This window comes from Haplochromis burtoni, unplaced genomic scaffold (genome assembly GCF_018398535.1).
Source record: "Haplochromis burtoni strain Fernald_Lab_line unplaced genomic scaffold, NCSU_Asbu1 Contig_212, whole genome shotgun sequence".
Classification (NCBI taxonomy): domain Eukaryota; kingdom Metazoa; phylum Chordata; class Actinopteri; order Cichliformes; family Cichlidae; genus Haplochromis; species Haplochromis burtoni.
The window spans coordinates 950,554-965,938 of record NW_024582573.1 but is presented as its reverse complement, the minus strand read 5'-3'; the positions used below and the strand labels follow the sequence as shown (position 1 = coordinate 965,938).

The 15,385-nt window shown below is 40.5% G+C and overlaps 1 protein-coding gene across 3 annotated transcripts in view; it reads left to right on the top strand.

Moving 5' to 3' along the window:
* The window catches only part of LOC102291050 (septin-9), a 71,867-nt gene that overhangs the window by 17,879 nt on the left and 38,603 nt on the right, over positions 1-15,385 (top strand). For 2 of the 3 annotated variants that reach the window (XM_005936457.3, XM_005936458.3), the window contains exon 2: positions 11,189-11,866. In XM_005936457.3, the coding sequence (XP_005936519.1) occupies positions 11,189-11,866 (678 nt within the window). Of the gene's footprint in view, positions 1-3,729; positions 3,940-11,188; positions 11,867-15,385 lie in introns of those variants that run through there. The other variant, XM_005936456.2, reaches the window with a different exon arrangement.

Here is a 15,385-nt window from a genome sequence, read left to right as displayed (position 1 = left end):
TCCGACAGATAAAGTTTAGGTCATACAACAGGCCAATGATCCCAAGCACAAATCTACAACAGAATGGCTGAAAAAGTATTGAAAAATTGAGGTGTTGCTATGGCCCTGTCAAATTCCAGACATCAGCGTGATAGAAATGCTGTGGTGGGACCTGAAGAGAGCTGTGCATAAATAAATACTTGAAACTTCAATGAACTGAAGGAACACTGTAAAGAAGAGCGGGCCAGAGTTCTTCCACAATGATGTAAGAGATTGATAAAGTTGTACAGAAAAGGATTACTTCAACTTATATCTGCTAAACGAGCTTCTACAGGCTACTGAATCATAGGATGTGCTTTTTCCCGCTGTTTTCAAAAGACTGTATCTATCATTAAAAATGCAGTCCACTTTGTTTGCAACTTTTTGGTTTATGTGAATACGATGTTTGCTTTTCTCCTCGAAGTTATTATATTCTAAAAATGCATCTTAGATGTCTAATTATGTTGGTGGCTATTTATATTCGTAAACATCAGCACGCAACGTTTAGCATTATTTTTTAATTTTAGCCTTCAGTTGAATCTGAGCACACAGTCTGCAACTTCTGTCTTTAATTAACTGTTCACTCTTTTAGCACATGCATATGGGGTTGTAGAAGTGCTGTTGTGGTGTATCCACCCTGAGAGCTGTATACCCTCACCCTAAAAGACACGTGCACATAGCCTCACCCACATCCACAAATACACATGAACCCAGAGTTGAAGGAAATCAAGGAAATCACTCAGCTCACCATGTTCCATAAAAAAGGTGTACAGGACATCCTCTACGAGTGAACGCCTCGCAGTTCTCCTCCCGCTGCTCTCCCAGTATCTCACCTCATATTGTTTCTTTTATTATTACTTAGTAATGATAAATGAGGGAGCCATGAAAACAGTGCATAGAGTAAAGGAAACTGATAGGGAAGCCCCACCTTCACTCCTCCTGAGAGAGGATTTCTGACAGGTGATGTTACTCAACATGATGGAAACATGGGTTATTATAAGGGTGAGAAAACAGAGATAAACAAACTCCTCTGAAAAGTTCATTCGGGTGCGAACAACTGTACAATAGTGGTAAAGTGTCAAAATATGAACAAAGCGATAGCTGTGTATGGGGAACTTGTGGGAACATTTCATGGACAAAATACTCAGGCTTGCTTTTCATCCCTCATAATGTATGTCTCACCCAAAAACTTAGGAGGCCAATTACTTACACAGGGACTAGCATCCAAGTCTGCAGACCACGACAGCCTCCTGCCACTATAAATTGTCCACGCAAATTTTAAGCCAATTTATCTTACTACGATGGAGACAACATGAATCATTTTATGTTCTCAATAGTTTTTCCAGTGAACAGTCATAGTTAAAGCAAGGCCTTATGTGCCAGTGCTACCCTAGGTGACTGCAAAATGTGCAACTTTGATCCAGGCCTAATGTCAAATCTATATAGAAAACAAAGTGATTAAATTACGTCTTTTTCCTAAGAGTATCTGTGATTTTGCTATGTTAGAAATGCTCTACATCTCCAACACTTCAAAGTAAAAATTGTATTTGTGTTCTTTGATGCATTGATTATAATATAAATGTGCAATTAAATGCAATGTCTCTGGAAAATCCCATCAAGGTGATCTCAGCGTGAATCGTTAAATCCCATTCAAACCTCGCTCGTGAAAACATTAAACTGCTCTGTGAATAACGCATTGCTTAAAGGGTTGAACACTCGCGCACAGGTAAAAGACACAAAGCAAACAGTTCTGGTGTCTTTCACTGCCCAAGAGACAGGACGCTGAATGATTCGGGCTCGGTTTATTACAGAGCTCTTTCAGGGACACGGACCCACAGACACTCACAAACAAACCTGCGCCTGCAGTTACAGTCAGTTTACACAAAGGCACATTTTCATGTAATGTTACTCACAGATTTGTCACTCCAGATGTCACTCTGGATTTTTGAGGTCATGCTGTTGCCCTGCCTGGATTGTGTATCCATGTTTGGATAAATACACACAAGCTTAAATGAGGTGTGTGTTTCACAAGCCGTGTGTCCTTTAGTGCAACTGCTACAGAATCATGTTGCATATGGTCCACAGTGCAGCACAAAATCTACAGTCAGCATACAGAGAGAGCCCCCCCACACACACACACACTAATATACATAATAAAGACCTGAACACACAGCTTAATCATTACTTTGCTCTGTCCTTTATTAAGGTGGACTTAAAGCTCAACACGTGAAAATAAATGTTAATATTTTACTATTGGATTTGGAATACACTGCATGTGCTGTGCTCTGTTTTTTGTCCTGAGACACCTTCACAGCAGTTGTATGAAGTAATGACACTGCACCACAAACACACAGTGTTATTCTGTGTTACTGTTGACCTCTCGGGTGTTAGGGTTAGGGGCCACTGGGTGGGCTTGGCACCCAGTGCACCTTAAAATGAAGCTTTTCATTCAGATAGGATTCCGCGAATGCTTCTTAAAAGCTGTAAATGTGCCGCGCAACACTTAAGCCTCTTTGTCCATTCTTGTGGTGAAAGACGCCATTTAATTTGTGATATCTAATGTGTGACACTGAAGTGGGAAATACCAGCTTCCTGTGGTTTATTCTTTAGTTTTGGGTTTCCTTTCAATGCCAGTCGGGAATCATCTGCTACATTAATGCTTATGACCGCTACCATTAGTGTGGAAACTGTAAAACTAACCCAGGATCAGAGTGTATTTGCCACAATTCTCATTTGCAGTCATTCCTGTCTCCAAACAGGAAGTTGTGATAAGCTGCTCACTCATGACCAATCATCAATTATCGTGATAGCATCACTGCTGCATTAACTCCGCAGTAGATTCCCGCATAAGAAATCCAGTAGGACGTCCCACAGGGAGACAGTGGAAGTGGTTAAGTAAACGCATGGCTAACTTTGATATTTCACCACTTTGGGTTGTTTTGTCAGCACCTTTTCAACACGATTTCTCTATCGCTACAAAGATCAGTCACCAAATTGGTTAGAGCAGCCTCAAGGACGAGCAATGTAACCATATCTACCACATCAAAAAGCAGGCTTTTCATCAGTGCCACTGCCAGCAGAAGTGCAGTAGTGCTATATTACCTGTGTCCACGGAGCTTGAATTCCCATGTTTCTCCTGATAACACAGTCACACAAGGCGGGCTGGTGCACAAATCACTTGCTGATTGCCCTGAGGCGCCATTGTATATCCCTAATGTCAACTTTCTCCAGGAAGTCTCTCAGGTTTTCGTGTCACAGGAAAGCAGCTACTCCTGAAGTGACTGCACTCTAATTAACATGTCAGCCAGTTTTAGAGGTTGTTTACCCAAAACTGAAACCTCAAAGGCTCACTTTAACTGTAGTCCCGCTCTAGCTGTGCCAGAATGAAGGTATTCTTTATGAAGGTGATCATAACAGCCACAGTTGTAACAAAGATGTCTGATCTGAGTTTAATTTGGTTTTTGACATGCTGCTCTCAGAGCTGTTCAGAGGCTGACTGAGGAAATCAGACCTCAGGTTGGTTGGTTGGTTGGAAAGGGTCTCAGAGTGACGTCTGTTGTCTACATGAGTGTGCATGTATGAGTGTGTGGGGGGCAGGGGAAACACACGTACACAGGACATTTGGGAGAAGGGTGGGTGTGTGACTACAGGGAGGAGGAGAAGGGAGGAGGTTTGCCTTTTCTCTCTCTCTCTGAAGTCTGAATGCAGCAACATAGAGAAGTTGGTGGGAAGTCAGAGAGAAACAGCTGATACTTTAAGAGAAACTTGTGGGCTCCGACTTGTTTCACACTGATTCTATTTTTGAGTTTGTTCAAAAGCAACAAACTTTCTTTAGAAGTTGAAAGAAAAGGTTTCTGCCTGAAAAAATGTCTGATTCTGGAGTCAACCCACACTTGGAGGGAATTATTTCAGATTTTGAAGGTTTGTTATGTATTTTTCTGCATTTCTTCCACTCCATCTGTAAGACATTTTCATTGGCTAAAGGCTAAAATTGATCAATAGGTGGTGTTAATGTACATTGTGCTTTTCTTAGTTTCAAATATGTTTCTGTGGGCGGGGGCACTTGTGCGTGTATTTAAAAAAACAAAACAAAAAAACATAGTGCTGGATGGATGCTAGCTTCCTGTACCTTTTGTCTGTTATTGATTATACTGAGGTTACAGCAATAACAGAAAGAAACGCAGTATTGAGACGACACAATACCATCACCGGAAAGCCTTCAGCTGTAAACACTGAAAGGGAGACAGTGAAAACCTCAGCAGTAAGAACTAACATCTGTCTAACCCCTCATAAAAAAACTCACAACTCTGTCTCTGTTTGTCAAGCCAGTGTGGAACTAGCACTGATTGCCTTTGTCCTCCTTTTCCTCTGCTATTCTGTCTTTCTTCCTTCCTCCTTGCTTGTTTCTTTCCTGTTCCTCCTCCTGTCAGTTCCTACAGCTGCTGTTTGGCCTGATGCTTACTGTCAGACGTCATGGGCTGGTGCTGACTTCTGTATCCTTGAGATTGACCAGATTATTGAAATTACACTTGTGTTTGGATGGTTTAAGTAAAGCAACTTCTACCCAGTAATCTGGTTTACAGTGATTTGATACAGCTTTGATGCAGTTAAGCTGTAGACGGGGATAATATCCATAGATTCAAAAAATATAAGGCGGTATAACTGTTTCATGCTTATTGTGTGTTGTGTCCCGGCACTCTTTCAGAGGTATTTACATATGAGCTTGTTTTGGTTACATTCAGCTAAGGATTTTTTTCTTTAAAACACTTTTTCAATTATATAAGAAGAGTCTCATCCACTGAATTGAATGCACCGATGCAGAAATTAGACAGACACTGGCAGCAGATGCTTTGCATTGGGGCCTCTGTGGATTAGGCTTGTTAGGACGCATCCCATGGATGCTTGATCAGATTGGGATCTGTGGAGTTTGGAGGATGGGTCAAGCCTGGGTGTTTCTCGTTTCCCTTCTTGAGCCTTTTTTGCTTTTTCACAAGCTGCATTCTCTTGCTGAGACCACTGCCTCTGGGGAGTGTCATTACCGTGGCGGGGTGTGCTAGGTCTGTAACAGCGTTTAGATTGATGAAACGCCTCAAAGTAACATCCAGATGAATGTGTACTTTGCATTGGTGGTTTTAATGTTGTGGCCATTCAATGTGTTATTACAGTGACTACATTTTCCATTCAGGGTAGAGAAAGCTGCACAGCAAACACTTGACTGAGTAAATCCCCATTTTACCCCACATCATTATGCTTTACAGTGCATTGCACTCCACTATATTTCACACTGAGGAGGAAATGTGTACCGAAACAAAAAGGCAATTTAATTGGTGAACACACTGAAGATGTAATAATTCCTCTTCGGATAGACCCAATAATGGAATATGGGTGACTGAAACCTCCATAGAAACTACACACTGAAATAATATTATGACTTTCTGAAAGGAAGAGAACGTATCTGTCTAACCTTAGGAACAAGTCCATATTTATATATTCACAGAGACGTTTGAACAGTGGGCCTCTCATGTTTCTTCCAGCCTAAACAGAGCCAAGACATTTAGGCACATTATCTGCTTACAGGTGCAACATTTTTGTCCCGCGTGACATGCATAGACAGAGAGGAAATTAACATCGAAATGAACAGAGTGTCTGTGTGTGGCACATTTTCCAAACTTGGCAGAGAGGCAAGTGTGTTATTAAGTTGGTATGAGTGGATTATGTGCATATATGCAACACATTCTTTACTGTTCTCTGTGGTCCTGTTCATTCTGAGGCAGACATATTACAGTGCAGGTGGTAAGTTATTGCTAATATGCCAGTTAGATAGAGCAGAGATTTCTTTAAGTATTGTATGCTTGGATTCTCTGACCTGCAAGGAATTCGATTCCAGCCCCTTGTTAGTGAATCTGCGTTTGCTGCTTGTGACATCATCACACCCAGAGGCTAGAGATACAGCTGACAGCGCTGGATCGTCACATCCTTTATCTGTTAGTTTAGTGGCAGATTCAGTGCACCTGCTTCGTTTAAAGAATTCCTTTTTTGCTGAGGCATCTTCTAATGTGTGTTGTGTGATTCATCTTGCAAAAAGTTCTTCATTTGAACATCATCATTTCTACTTTGAGGTCACTAAGCTCCAGTGAATCACATGTTTAATCTGCATTTTGTCAACCACTTTCTCTCCCCCTCACTCCCTTTATATCAGGACTTTAAGCCCAATCAGTTTGTTATCTGTCGGTAAGTGGAATGCAACAACTTTCTTTATACCTTCACTGATTACTGATGTAAATCGGTTTATTCATGTGGAATACAGTTAGCCAGTGGATGATCAAAGTACAAGAATAAGGATTTATCTCTCAGGTTACAGCCTTGAGAACCTAAAGCCAAGAACTGGGGTAGCCTTTCAACATCAGACTCCAATCAGTTTGGAAATTGCAGGTGAAATTGCCTCTTGCTTCTGATTAGAGCTCAGATCTTGGTTTTAATCATCTGCTTCATCAACATTATGGCAAAAAATAAAAAATAAAAATGCAAATTTGGATCATTTCTCCACTCTCACTTCTCCTCTAATGTCTTTCCACTTCACCACAACACCTATAACATTCCCAGAATTTCATTTTCTTCGGCCAGACCAGTGCAGACCAGTGCAGTAAATCTGACACACTGAGATGTACTGCTCCCGGGCACCATTAGCTAACCCAACACCGTCAGTGGGCAGCTGAAGGAAGTGTGTGTTTGACAGTTTAGCATTAAGGTTTTGTCTTACCCAGCAGAACAGCATAGTGTGAAATTCTATCGTTTATTGTTTGGCCTTGTCCTGTCAGTTAAAGCCTTGGTCATGTTTTTCCTTGCCTGACCACATCGATATATATTCAGTGGCTACTGACATCAGATAAACTGCACTGTGCATAAAATGGTCTTAAATAACCAGTGTGTGACAGACAGCAACTGTCTTAATCACTTGACGTATGACTCTGAGGCTAGAATTACTGGACCCAGTTGTGAGTTCAAGGCTATGTAAAATGAAGTACGCCCTCTTAATAATCAAAATACTGATGTACTGTTTTGTTTATGTTGTTGTTGTTGTTTGCACTGCAATATATGCAGTATATATGCAATATACTTTTATATACATTTACCATCTAAAAGGACGTTACCACAATACTCAAATGAATGAAATGTTTGCAGGTGTGCTGTAAAACTACGCCTTTTATCTGACAGTCCTTTATTTGTAATTCTCCCAGTTTTGTCATCTTAGTTTAAAAAAACATAATTTTCTAATCTGCTCCTGTTTATGGTGTTGATTTGCTGTTAAAGCAGTTTGCTGTTAATGCAAACTAAGCACTTTACCCATCTGTTCCACATTAAATGCCTTACAGCAGTTCAGATGCATAATCCCTTCCCTTTCCCAGCGGACTTTTATTGGGCTACATACATAACAAGTGGTGAAGTTCATTAACAGGAACTGAACATCAATCAATTTAAAAATTAAAAATAAAATCAGTGTTTTTAATCACTGAAATAAGAACCAGTCATCTCTAAAACTTGCCAGCACCATATGCAATATATTTCATGTTGTAAGATTTTTGTCAATTATATTATTATATTTCCAGTCTTACGACCTTTGCAATCTTATTGCAGCAATGTAATAATGTGTCAGTTCATCCCTTAACAAATGATGTGCACCTTTGACATACCAAATCAGTGTGGAAAGCCCTCACTCCCAGCTCATGCCAGTAATAGAAGCGCTTACAGTTTTGTTTTGTCTTCTCCCACTTTCTAGTGTTCTGCCTTTCCCTCCTTTCTTTTGTGTTTATTTTCCGCCCTCAAAGCCCTGACTATCTCTTATTAGTCCATCTGCACTGAGATGATACCGAATGTTTGCGTTCATTTGTTGGGATGTCCTTGAGAGTAAGTGATGACACTGATGATAAAGAGACAGTGTGGCTAGGCACCTGGGCTGCATATAGGATAAATGACTGTGAACAGCTGCTTCTGTTTTTGTGTGTGTTTTGTTTTGGGGGTTTTTATAGTGGTAGTCCTGAGATACATTGTCTGAGCTGCATTATCTTCCCACAGGAGATAGTGTGAGATACTGGAACACTGGGCAGTGATAGGTAGTGGAGGGACGTGGGGAGATGAGGCCTCTGGCTCCTGTTAATGAGTTTCCTCTGGGGTAGACTGGACCTCTCATTTCTTGCTCATAGTCTGGGAATGCTCTTTCACAGGGAACTATGCTCTTTCATCCATCTGTCAGTCCTGCAGAAATACTATTTCTATTGCTATATGATCCTGTACTTAGGATATTCTTTCTTCCTCTTTTTTCTTTGGCTAAACAAGAAAACAGAACGAGGTATGACAGACTTTATGAATAAGAATATAAGAGTTGACTGATGAGTGAATGAAAAATGCCCCCGAATGCCCTTTTCCACTCTCTTTATTCCTAGAAAAAAAAAAAGCAGAGAAAGATTAAAATACACTTGTGCTCTTAAATTATGTACACTTGGCTGCACGGCCTCTAAATACAAACAACCTGAGAGCAAAGCACTCAAACCCTTTGCTCCAGTCACGTGCCTGAAGGCATATAATCACAAAGCAGCCAAGACCAGAAATACTAATCTGCAATCACTTAACAGGTCACTGGAAAACATTTTGGTTCAGCTCTCTGATTTTGGTCAGACTTGTGAATATATCCCCCAGGTTTCGCTTCTCACACTTGCAACTTCTCCAAAGTTAAACAAAAGTCTACAGCAAGTGTCAAGAAAAGTTAAGAGTGTGCACGGGTGTCTGCAGTCCTGACTGCAGAGGAGGTTAAGAAGAATGCCTCACTGATTAGACTCATGCATGTATCACAGCCTCTTTGCTTCCTGTGAAATGTGCAGACTGATTTTGGCACGCCGACTCATTTTCTGGTCAGAGTTGAAAGTAGCCATAACCTTGGACTCCCTCTTAGGAATCATCAAAAACAAGACAGCAGGCGTAAGAAGGGCATAGTTCGGTTGCAGTGTGGGTTTGGACACCATTTACAGATTGCATATTCAAGTAATAGACTGTAAAGTTGGATATTGAACTTCAGGCAATAAGAAACAGAATTGTGAGAAAGAATATTGTTAAAGTGTTTATTAGTAGTTGTTAATGATCTTTTGTCAACGTTTCAACTTTTCTTAGTAAAACAGATGTTTTCCACACATAGCACAGGCGTTGCACAGCTACATTATATGCAGTGACTTCAGGTTTTATCTGCCTAATGGCTAAGACAACATTTATAAAACCAGTCTTCTACATAGTAATAGTGCCAAGGATGAAAGGTAACTGTACCTCAAGGTCCAGATGAGTGGTGTACAGGGAGGTGCGGGGAGTTAAAGGGATTTGTAAGACAAATCACCACGAGCTCCAAGATGTGAGATCAGATTTATTTATTCCCGCGGTGCATGGGAATTTCCTTGGTGTGTCCAACTAACACAAAAAGGAGAACAAGACATCGGCTTTGGCCTGAATTTTTCTTAGACAGCAAATTGTATCAAATGTCCACCGTGCTGCTAGGAGGCATCTCATGGCAGTAAATCAGATTAGGGATGCTGGCTGATGTGCAGCTTTGATGTGATTGTGTTGAGTTCCGCAGAGTTTTGAGAGCAGTGAAGCTGCAGCTCTGTGTCCTCCCTGTGTAGTTGCTTAAAAATAAACATGTATACATTCCCTCAACACATACTTACATGTCTTTACAAGCATTTTGAACAAAACTCCAAATAGTTGCATAAAGACATAGGCACACTTGGGAACACCGCAAGCCACAAACAGATCAAATAATCAGCACTGTGCTTTGGATTGTAAGAAACTAGAGATGCTCTTAAAGGGTGTGCGTGAGTGGACTAGTCTTACTAGTATATCATTATGATGCCAGCTCCTGGCCACTGGCTTGGCACAGCAACTCTGAGAGTCAAATTCAAGTTGACTCTCAGCCAGCACAGTCTTACCAGGGGGTGATTCCATCCTTCAGTGTCTTCTTGGACAGTGCTGTTATTTTCTCACATCACAACTAACCTTGGGGAACTATGTGCCTTTATCTGTGTGTTGACTTTGCTCAAAAACAGGGAGTCTTGGGACTTTTTTTTGCCCAGATGCTTGGCAGTCGATGTTTGACTGATTGCGTGCGCTATAACATGCCGTGAAACGCTTCGAGAGACTCTGTGTGAAAGCCTAGAATTTTATATTGTAGCGTACCACACACGTAGCAAGCAAGGTCGTGACAAAGAAAGGCATGGACTGGCTTAAACATGTCAGTCCATACGGCAGCGAAAAACTTGCTGCTGGTGATTGAGAATGAAATTAGATACAGTACACGGCTTAATTACTAGCGCATGCTGTTCCTCTCGAGTGCCACCAAAACTGTTCCTACAGCTTCTCCACCCTCAAACCCCAGGCGCTTTACTACTTGGGTGCTGTTCATAATGCCTTTAGAAAAAACAGTTAACTTTTTACATTTCTCACTTAATTGGTTTGACCTTTTTGATGACTTTTTTATGACTTCGTTCCTGCTACTTGTAAATGTCACCGTTTATAAGCGAAGGATGTACTTGATTTATTTAAGAAATTGTACCAGCAAATTAACGAGCTTTCAACCAGTTGTGTTCTGTTTTATGTGAAAAGTAACCAAGTATGTTTAGTACAAGTTAGAGATACTGCTTGCATGCATTTGTCAAGCAGAAGAGTGTTTTTCCTCTTTTTTACTTCATTAACAATTCCACACTTGTTACAATGACCTGTTATATGAATATGAATATAATTTAAACTATTTTGATGCCAGACAGCAGTAAAAGAGCAAACTGCTACTTGTGAATTGAAGCATTTCTACAGGAACAACAATAGCTTAGTTATGTTGTTCATACATTTCTGAAGATTGTTTTTGTACTTATGTACTACTATTTGCTTACTTTAATTACATATGTAGTGGGTAACACTTTTACCAATATAGACCAATACTTTTGTGTTATTTAACCTGTGTTTTAACTAGATTTTGTGTTGTTATTAATCAGCGCTTTAATTTTCTATAATATTTTATTGTGAATCCACCAACTTTTTGCTTTTTTTCTAAATCACTTGTAAAGCACTTTGTAACTGCTTGCGTGCACTTGAATGACTGTATGAATAAAACGCTGTCTTGGTCTCCTTCATGCAGCCCTGAAGAGGTCCTTTGAGGTAGAGGATGTTGACACTTCATCTCACTCTTCACCCGGCTCCCGCCGGACAACCAACTCACCTCACCGTAACGCCATGTCTCCCACCAGCATCTACTATCGTGACCTCGGTTCTGCCACCCCGGCCACTAACAACAACAACCTCAACTATACCCAGCCCCGCTCTATCATGGGTGGAGGAGGTTCCAAGACTCCGGAGCCTGTGTCCCGCCGTTCTGAACTCTCCATCGACATCTCTTCCTCCAGCAAGCAGGTCGATAATGTCACCAGCCCTGCTTCCGCACGCTTTGTGAGCAACAGCGCCCTGAAACGCCCAGAAGTCCTGGGGCACTCCAAGACGCCCGAGACAAGCCACAAGAGGGAGGTGACTTTTGCCAAGACGCCAACTGACTCCCCGGTCACACGCCGCAATGAGAGCAGCATGAACAACAACGGGACCAGCCGAGCCCCTGAGCAAAATCACACCCGCAAGTTTGAGCCCCCTAGTCCAGGGGATATCCGTAAACCTGATATCAGCATCACTAAACCACCTCCCGAGAACAATGGCCACCATCCAGCAGTGCACCACCCACACCACCCCAACCCTCACCACAACACCATCGTCACCACTTTCCGCTGCTCCTCGCCTAACCATGGACGCAAATCCCCCAACCCTGACAGTAAGTCTGCTTTCACCATATATCAGTCCAACCCACGCTTATTCCACTCATATTTTTCCTTCTAGTCGTGCCCTGAAATTATGTCTGCTGAACTCTTTTTGAAAAAACACATCTGAAACAGAGTAACTTTATGGTATCTCCATGAGATTTGTTAGGTTATTTGTTAGCCTCTCATCTGCTACTTGTATCACGCACCCTTAAGGCTGTTGTTTCAGATGGATGCTGTTGGTTGTTGATTTGGAAAATTCTCTTTGACAAACTGCTCAGATTTGTTAACATGCTGTCTACTCATGCATTCTAACGTCTTTAGTAAAGTGGTGCTTTGGTGCATTGATATAGTTCACCAGCTTGTGTAATTGCTTTAGCATTGACTTACCATATTGATGTGGGAATATCATCAGTGGAAAAGAGATTAAAAGGATTATAAAAGACTGTCTTAAAGTCAAATGAAACCAATTACATTTTCTCATGTGATGAGAAACAGCAACTTTAAACTCCTGGCTGCGAGTTTACATTTGAAAATCCCCCGGTGAGAAATGTTGTCACATTTTCCAGATTGCATTTTATTTGATCTCTGGTGTTATTGGACTTCCATTTGGACTTTATTTTTTCCTGCTCCCTTCTGTACTCACACTGCACACTGCTCCATTCTGCACAAAGTGACCCAAGTATCAGATCTCTAACCAAGGAAAAAGCAGCAGTAAGAGCAGCTGGTTTGATTAATCTGATGTCTGCGTATCTGTCAGTAATACAAGGAAACTTATCTTTAGAGGCCTGTTTCTGGGTAGAAACAGTAGACTGGGCTGTCTGTGTTTGTGGTTATCCATGTCTCTCCTGAATAGCGCATTCGAGCCGGGGCAGTTTTGTGATACGATGAAAGCCTGACCTTTATAGTAATTATGGCAGCTAAATAGTATTTGTCTTAAATACAAGGTAAGAAAGATGAAGTAAGACCATGAAATGATTTTATCCCACAGGACTGTGTTGTATTTCGAGCCGCTCGAAGCTCAAATGACTGATCGTGATACAGAATATAATTTTTGGCTATGTTTATGTTCAGGTAAATGTGGTATTTGACAAACTTCTTTATGTATTGGGTCTCTCTATGGTAGAGCATCACTTCCTGTTCATGTTACAACTCGCAGTTGTGTTTTTTGCGAAGCCAATTTAATTAAAAACCTATAGATAGTGTCTCAAAACATTTATTCTGTTCATCTAGACATAGTGTACTCTACATCCAGCTACATGCCTTGTGCTATGCTATGTGCCTTGCACCAACTCAGTGTAGAGCAGCTACCTGAACGCTGCTCCCACATAGCTCGATTGTCTTTTTAATATTTTTACTTCTTCAATGAGTGCAATTCTAGATACAGTAGTTCCTCTGAAAAAGAAAGCCTTAAGTCATATTTCCCTGGTATAACTCTCAAATGCACACCTTAAAGCAGGTAACTCGAAAACTGGAGAGGAAATGGTGCCTCGCTAATTTAAAAGATCATAATTTGGCCTGGAAAGCCCAAAGCTAGAACATCTTCACTGATTGAATGAAATACAAACAACCCTAGCTTTCTCTTCAGCACTGTAGCTGGGCTGGCAAAGGTCAGCTGGCAGTAGTTAAACCGTTACTAAAAAAGTCATCATTTGACCCAACTGTCTTAGGTAATTATAGGCCAATCTCCAACATTCCTTTTATCTCAAAAATTCTTAAAAGAGTAGATATAAAGAAGGTAAATGATCATCTGCGGAGGAATGGTTTTAATTGAATAGTTTCCTTCCGGTTTCAGAGCATACATTTTATTGATATACACATTTGACACCCAACTTTATCTTTCCATAAAGTAAGATAACACACACCAATTAGTAAAACTGGAGGAACATCTTAAAGACATGAAGATCTGGATGACCTCTAACTTTCTGCTTCTAAATTCAGATAAAACTGAGGTTTTTGAACTCATCCTTAAAAATCTTAAAATGCAGTTTCCAACCAGATTCTTAGTCTGGATGACATTACACTGGACTCCAGTAACCCTGTGAGGAACCTTGGAGTCATTTTTAACCAGGATGTGTCCTTCAATACACATATTAAACAAATATGTAAGACTGCTTTCTTCCATTTGCGCAATATCGTCACAGAGTGACACTGCAAAACTAGTTCATGCATTTATTACTTCTAGGCTGGACTACAGTAATTCGTTATTATCACGATCTCCTAAAAACTTCCTGAAAAGCCTTCAGCTAATCCAAAATGCTGCAGCAAGAGTCCTGACAGGCACTAGAAAGAGAGAGCATATTTCTCCTGTTTTGGCTTCCCTTCATTGGCTTCCTGTTAAATCCAGAATTGAATTCAAAATCCTGCTCCTCACATACAAGGTCTTAAATAATCAGGCCCCATCTTATCTTAATGACCTTGTAGTACCATATCACCCTATTAGAGCACTTCGCTCTCAGACTGCAGGCTTACTTGTTGTTCCTAAAGTATTTAAGAAGCAGAATAGTAGGCAGAGCCTTCAGCTTTCAGGCCCCTCTTCTTTTGGACCAACTTCTAGTTTTGGATTCGGGAGACAGACACTATCTCTACTTTTAAGATTAGGCTTAGAACAGTTTCTTCCTGTTAAAAGGGAGTTTTTCCTTCCCACTGTCACCAAAGTTCTTGCTCATAGTAGGTCATAAGATTCTTGGGGTTTTCTCTTTTTTTCTTTGTATTATTGTAGGTTCATTTCCTTACTATTTAAAGTGTTTTGAGGCAACTGTTGTTATGATTTGACTGAATTGAATTGAATTAAATACCTTTGAGCTCTTTCAGCATAAGTGGCAGAAGTAAACATAAAGAATAAACCTTGTCTTCTGTACTTATGAGTAACTGATGGTACTAAATTGGGCATGAGTGTGAAGGTCTGCTTCTCTGTATTAACACTGGGAGAGCCCAGCAACCTGTTCAGTGATGGACACAAATATGGATAAGGAATGTATGAATGGGTAGCTTTGTGTAGTTTTTGGTATAAAACTTAAACGTGACATTTTCTTTTTATTTCCTTGGAGTGTAGATTATTTGGATCTGCAAATTAATTTGCAAATGGCTTTTAAAGATCATCATTAGGATTAATTAGCAAAATGACTATAAATCTCTTTCACAGAATCAGGTGATGATCAAGTATTTTAATCACTGGGAGTAACCACTGTCACGTCACACTGTTTTCACAGTGTCATTTATTAAATTGTTATTATAGAAAAATTGGATTATGGCCACAGACTCTACAGCCATCTGCTTTATTTGTTAAGTTTTTGGCTGCACCTTTAGCCGCGAATGCCAATTAAATGGCCATTAGCTTGCATCATTCCAAAGCTAGTATAAAAATGCAAAACTCTGCTGTACTGGATATAAGCTGGATATATCAGCTTTTATCAACAATGCCAAGTATTTTGCAATTATCACTTGATGAAACATAATGTGTGTGTTTTCCTGCTGATTTTAGACATTTAATTTTATATTTACCTGGTTTGAAATATTACACTAGTTTTACC